This window comes from Arachis ipaensis, chromosome B06 (assembly GCF_000816755.2).
Source record: "Arachis ipaensis cultivar K30076 chromosome B06, Araip1.1, whole genome shotgun sequence".
NCBI lineage: Eukaryota > Viridiplantae > Streptophyta > Magnoliopsida > Fabales > Fabaceae > Arachis > Arachis ipaensis.
Window position 1 is genome coordinate 135,483,863 of NC_029790.2, and position 6,814 is coordinate 135,490,676.

The window sequence follows — 6,814 nt, forward strand, 5'->3', positions numbered from 1 at the left end:
CTTATCAATTACTACATAAACAAAAACCAGATTACAATTTTTTAAAAACATTTGGGTGTGCTTGTTATCCTTGCCTTAAGCCGTATAATTCTACAAAGCTTGCATATAAATATTCTATAATGTTTCTTTTTAATATTTATTTTATATTTTAATGTATATTCTATATAAATAACTAATTTGTTAGTAATTTTGTTTTAAATATGTAACATGATTCGAATTAAATTTATGTATATTTATGGGTAAATCACTTCTATAAATCAAAACAATTTTAAAATTACCTTAATTCCCTAAATCTAAAAATGTTATGTAGTCGTCTCCATTTACATTTCTATGTAAATCGAATTCAATAAATTCGAATTAGGGGTTTTAGTAGTAAATCTAATCTATAAAATTCGAATTACTTGATAATCACATCTATTACTAAATCAAATGAAAAAGACTCGATTTAACCTCCTTCATAGTGAATTGAATTGGTCGAATTTGATTTACAATGAACTGATATATATTTAAATTTTACCCATAGTAAATCGAATCAAACGGTATCGATTTAGAGCCAATAGTAAATCGAATGTAATAGTTTCGATTTACTAGCATTCATTGTCTTTAGTAAATCGAATCAAATAGGGTCGATTTATCTATGTGTGCCTATATATACAATTCGAATTCAATTCATTCGATTTAGAAACCAACATTCCCACCTCACCACCCCCTCCAAATCTTGGAGAAAAATCCGCAGGTAATTCAAATCTGTACACATAGAGGACGATCTGAATCATCTGTATCGGTTAGATGAAGTCGTGTATATTGCTAGTGTCATCCATGCATAATTTAGTCATGCTAGTAATGTTAACATGCTTTTTGTAGTAGTTGTTTAAGGTCGTTAATTAGGAATTAGAAAATTAATTTTTACAATATTGTTCGGCTCTTCGGGAGACCGGACGGTTCGGGGACGGATCGTGGATGCTGATTGTGAGCTTCGGTCGCTCTTAGGGCCTGGCGCGTTGTTTGTGGAGTATCCGATATCACGAGCTCTTCGGGTGGAGAGGGGGGTGTCACTTACAAAGACACTCCGACGCCCAAGTCAGTTAAGTGTACAGGTGAAAAGGTGTAAATGTGCTAGTGACGTACCTTGGGGGAGGGGTAGGACCCTCCCCTTATATATTGTCTCAGAAGTGGGTCTCACAAGGGCAGACCCACCTTCCTCGAAGCTTCCCAAGACAGCTGTAGTAGAGAGCTATCAAGGACGCGTGTCCGGGTCGGGGGATGAGTGCCGCACCCAACCGTTCGGGTCGGGTGGTCCGTGGGTCGGGTCGGCCCGCGCGATATTTGGGTCAGGCCGTAACAGTGCCCCCAGCGCGACAGCAATGGTCGTGGGCGCCATTGGTGGCGCGTTATGTCCTGTCGCGTGTCGTCGCCAGGTCGGCCGCTCGTGGAGAGAACGTGCCTCCTGCGCGCGTGTCTGTTCGTTGCTAGGGATAACCTTTCGTCGCCTCATTCTTTGCGTCGAGCATTTAATGCTCATAATGGGTTGTTTCAAACCCCGCGAGTAAAGACTCCTTTACCCTTCACCTTTCGCGCTTCCTACGTCCATTTCTTAACTCCATAAACAGTTTTCGTTTTCATTTCATTTCCTTGCTTTCTACTCCCATCTTTTTCTCTCTTGGATTTCCTGCTGCTATCCCTGCATCCTTCTGCATCAACCCTTTCTTGCTTTCCTTTCAGCCATCACAACTAATCCAGGTAAGCATTAATCCTTCGCTCTCTGTTTTATGTTCAATTTTCCTTATTATCAACGCTCCTATAGGGATACTGTTCTTTTGCTCAGATTTGCATGCTGGATAGCATTAGTGTTAGGTATGTGCACTAGGGGGGTTACCATTCCAGGGCATTGGTTTTTTAGGCTTTTACTTAGAATTTGCCTCAACCATGCTTGATTTCAATTATTGAGTAGGCTAAATGTAGTTTCTAGGCCTTTTTCGAACTCCCGACCTCGTAGACTAACCGAGTGGTGCCCCCATTGTAGGTATGCCTCGTATCGTCTCGCGAGCCTCCACCTCAAACGTGGGTTACGACCGGTATGCTTGGGTGACCTTCGATGTGAAGGACTCCCCAAATAAGATGGGTGAGGCGGAGCTCACAGAGTTCCATCAAGCTGAATACTTATGCGGTGGGACTGACGAGGAGGCTAACTACGATGTCTTCGTTCCCGCCCCCCACGAACGGTTATACGAACTCAACCTCCATTCCCCCCCCCGAGTTCCCGATTGAATTTGGTTCTACAAGGCGATGTTCACCCAATTGGGGGTCCGCCTCCCTTTCTCTTCCTTTCAAATGGCGCTACTTGGTCGGATTTCCGTGGCGCCGTCGCAGTTGCATCCGAACAGTTGGGCTTCCATCCGCTGTTTCGAGATGGTGTGTGAGTATTTGGAGCTTCCGGTGTCCGTCGACCTTTTTCTCTTTCTGTTTTACCTTACGAATCCTTCCAAAGAGGGGAAAGCAAGGAAGGAATTCATGTCCTTCCGATCTGCCCAGGGTCGGAGGATTTTTGGCTTGTTCGAGGACTCTTATCATGGGTTTAAGGACAAGTATTTCAAGGTGCGTCCAGTCAAAGGTCGTTATCCCTTCTGGTTGTCGTTGAAAGGGCAACACCTCATCCCGATGTATTGGAGTTTTGGGACGGGGTCCAACACCTTTATTAAGGTGACGTATAAAAGGATGTCCGACGTGGACAAAAAGATTGCCGACGTGTTGTTGGCCGTTCTTGAGAAAAACTATGTGAATCCCCATCTCCTTATGGGTGACCGGGAGGCCGCTAGAAATTATATTTGTGAGTAGCTTTATCTTGTACTTACATTACTTGTTGCCTTGATTTTGTCATGCTGATCTAACGACTAACCGATTTCGTTACTTTTGTTGTAGTGGGGATGTCTACCGAGATGACTGGCCTTGAGAACCTATTCAACACTTTCCTTGCCAGCGACAGCGATGAGGAGCGGGCTGACGAGAACCAGGAGGCTTCGCCCAAACATAACGAGAACCAAGCCATGCCTCCCCCAAACGCTGCCAAGGCGCAGGTCGAAGGTTCTGGTGGCGCTCGCATCTCTCCCCTCCGAGAAGAGGCCGTCGGTGCTGGCGGGGACTCGAGCTCTAGTCCACAGTTCGAGGAGGATGACGTGAAAATCGTGAGTAACCCGAAGAGGAAAAGGTCGTCTTCCAGCCTAGAGGGAGTCCTTACCGTGATAGAAAGGAACTTCGATGCCGGGAACTTTATAGATTCCCAGTTGCTTCCCGGCACGGAGGGCTATTTCGACGGCTCCGACCTCCCTGGGCAGGCTAGGTGGATGTACTGTTCTCTTCTTCGTGGCGCTGCTATAGCAAGGAAGGACGAGTTTGAACTATCGGGAATGCAGTCATTGCGGAGGAAGCTGGAATCCGCTGTTAAGGCCAATAATGGGTTTAAGGTTGAAGTTGAAACACTTCGGGAGCAGTTGTCCCAGGCGGAGGAGAAACTCAAAGCTGCTGAGGAGAAGGCTGCATCCGACGAGGAAAAGCTGAAAATCTCTGTTGCCACCGTTTTCTGGCTAACCGAGCGCGAGATGACTTTGGAGAGTCAGCTCAATGCTGCGCAGGGCTGGGTGGTTGCTTTAGAGAAAGAACGTGATGAGGTCGTCTCGTCGGCTAAGACTGCTCAGGCCCAGGCTGAAGAGTTTAAAAGGAAGCACTAAGAGATCGTGAAGCAGGGGAAAGGCGCGATCTTGATGACTGAGGAGGCCCTTAAGGCTCAAGTGAAAATCGTGGCTCCTAACTTCGACACATCGGCAATCGGCGTTTTTAAAACAATCAAAGATGGAAGGATTGTCGATATGCCAAAGAAATGATCTCTTGCACCTTGTTAATAATTGTTGTAGAACTTTTTCACGTGGTTCGATGAACTTTGTAGATTGTGGTCTAAACTATTTTGGTAGCCGCTTGGCCAGCTTATAATTATTGTCTTTTTTCCGCCTCCTCGGCAGCGCATTCTCGTTTTATTTTTGTTACCGTTTTGTTGGTATTGGCTTATCGCTTGCATTTGTTTACCGTCGCGTGGTAATTTGACGAAGCCAGGTCGTGGCTTTACTATTGCTATAGCCATTTGTTATCGTGTTTGTTTAGTTGGTTCCCGGGGTGATCAGTCTCGGGGTACCGTGTTCGTGGAAACATCATTGTCGCAGGACGCATAAGAGGGGGAAAGTGAATTTAACAAGTGAACATTAATCGACAGTTAAACTAGTATATCTCAATAATAAGTACTTATCAAAAGTAAATTATTTGAGCTCGTTTAATCGCCTACTCGGCGTGTTTGAATTAAGAGTAAAATCTTCTTAAGTTACCTGCGTTCCAGGTTCTCAGGATTTCCCTGCCATCGAGCTTCTCCAATTTGTAGGCGCCCTTGCCGATCACTTCTTTGACCCTGTATGGGCCTTCTCAGTTTGCCGCTAGCTTCCCTTCCCCTCTAGTTGGCAGCCCGATGTCGTTGCGGCGTAGGACCAGGTTGTTTTGTTCAAATTCTCTTCTGAGCACTTTGGTATTTTAACGCAGGGCCATTCTTTGCTTTAGCTCTATCTCTGACAAATGGGTCATCTCTCTAGCCTCATCCACTAGGTCCTTTTCTACAGCTTCCTCCACTCCTTTCAGAAGTAGTCGTGGGCTCGGCTCGCCGTTCTCCACGGGTATCATAGCATCCACTCCATACGTTAAGCGAAAAGGGGTTTCTCCTGTGGACGACTGCTCGGTCGTTCGGTAAGACCAAAGAACTGATGCGAGTTCGTCATCCCATGCGCCCTTTTTGTTATCGAGCCTTTTTTTGAGGCCCAGCAAGATGACCTTGTTTGCGGCCTCGATTTGGCCGTTCATCTGAGGATGTTCTACGGATGAGAACTTTTTCTTTACACCCAAACCGGCGAGGAACTCCACGAACTTCTTGTCAGTGAACTGCGTCCCGTTATCAGAGATAACGACTTCCGGGATGCCGAATCGGGTTATCACCTGTCTCCACATAAACTTTCGACAATTGGACGACGATATGCTGGCTAGCAGCTTAGCCTCTATCCACTTGGTCTAATAGTCGATGGCGACTATGAGATATTTGACTTGTCCCGGACTAACCGGGAAGGGTCCCAAGAGATCGACTCCCCATTGTAAGAAAGGTCGGGAAGATGTCAACAGGTTTAGCTCGGAAGCCGGCGCCTTATGGAAACTGGCGTTCTCCTGGCACTTGACGCATTTCCTTACGAATTCTTCGGAGTCCCTCATCATTGATGGCTAGTAATAACCGGCTCTAACGAGTTTTCTTGCCAGGGCCTTGCCTCCGATGTGATGACCGCAGCACCCCTCGTGGACCTCTCTGAGCACATAGTCCGTTTGGTCGGGGTGGAGGCACTTCAACAGAGGTTGGCTGAGTCCCTTTCTAAACAACTGCCCCTGTATGGTCGCGTATTTGGCCGCCTCCCTTTTCAATGTTTTGGCCACCTTCTCGTCGTCAGGGAGCTTGCCGCTTTCTAGAAAGTCGGTTATCGAGTCCATCCAGGAGGGATTTATCTTTGTCAAGTGGAGGGTGACTGCTGGTTCCTTTACCAAGCCCTGAATCAGAGACCGGTTGCCAGCCCCTGGTTTGGTGCTCGCTAGCTTGGACAGGAGGTCCGCCCGTGTGTTCCTTTTTCTCGGAACGTGTTGGATCGTGACCTCCTCGAATTGTTTGCTCAATTCTTTGACCTTCTCTAGATACTTCTGCAACAGGGAGTCTCTGGCTTGGTAGGTCCCATTGACCTGAGAAGTGATGACCTGCGAGTCACTGCACACTTCTAGCCTGGTGGCTCCGACTTCCCGTGCTAAGATTAAACCGCCCAGAAGGGCCTCGTACTCTGCTTGATTGTTTGATACTGGGAACTCGAACTTGATCGACTGTTCATATACGACTCCAACGAAACTCTCCAGGATGATCCCGGCACCTCCGAACGTCTGGTTGGAGGCCCCGTCTACATGGAGCCTCCACCGTATGCTCGTTCTCTCGGCCGGGTCCCCTGTTACTTCTACTAAGAAATCGGCCATTGTCTGCGCCTTAATCGCATGCCTGGGCTCATATTGCAAGTCGTACTGGGACAGCTCAATGGCCTAAGTCATCATTCTTCCTGCTAGGTCGGGTTTCTAGAGTATCTGGCGGATTCCCTGGTCTGTTCTCACGACCACTTGGTGACCTTGGAAGTATTGTCGTAATCTACGGGAAGAGGTTAGGAGTGCAAGTGCCAACTTCTCTAGTTTGCTGTATCTCAATTCTGTCCCTTGCAGTGCTTTGCTCATGAAGTAAATTGGTTGCTGAACCTTCTCTTCTTCCCGTACCAAAACCGCCGCCATCGCTTCATCCGTTATGGCTAAATACAGGTAGAGCGGTTTTCCGACCTTGGGCTTCCCGAGAACGGGTGGTGTTGCGAGAATCTCTTTGAAATGTTTGAATGCTTCTTCGCACGCCGGGGTCCATTCAAATGCTATCCCCTTTTTCATAAGGTTGAAGAAGGGCAAGGCTTTTGCTGCCGATGCGCCGAGGAAATGGGATAACGCAGTCAACCTTCCTGCCAATCGCTGAACGTCTTTGATACAACCCGGGCTCTTGATCTGGAGAATCGATTGGCATTTCTCAGGGTTAGCTTCTACCCCTCTTTGGGTTATCATGAACCCTAGGAACTTCCCGGCCTCCATGGCAAAAGCGCACTTGAGTGGGTTGAGCCTTATGCCGTGTTGTCGAAGGGACGCGAACACGCCCCCCAGGTCGCTTAGGAGA

General features: G+C 47.3%; 1 protein-coding gene across 1 annotated transcript; it reads right to left on the reverse strand.

Moving 5' to 3' along the window:
* LOC107647765 (uncharacterized protein K02A2.6-like) lies at window positions 4,570–5,037 on the reverse strand. Its single transcript, XM_016351813.1, has one exon. The coding sequence runs from the start codon at window positions 5,035–5,037 to the stop codon at window positions 4,570–4,572; it is 468 nt and encodes a 155-aa protein (XP_016207299.1).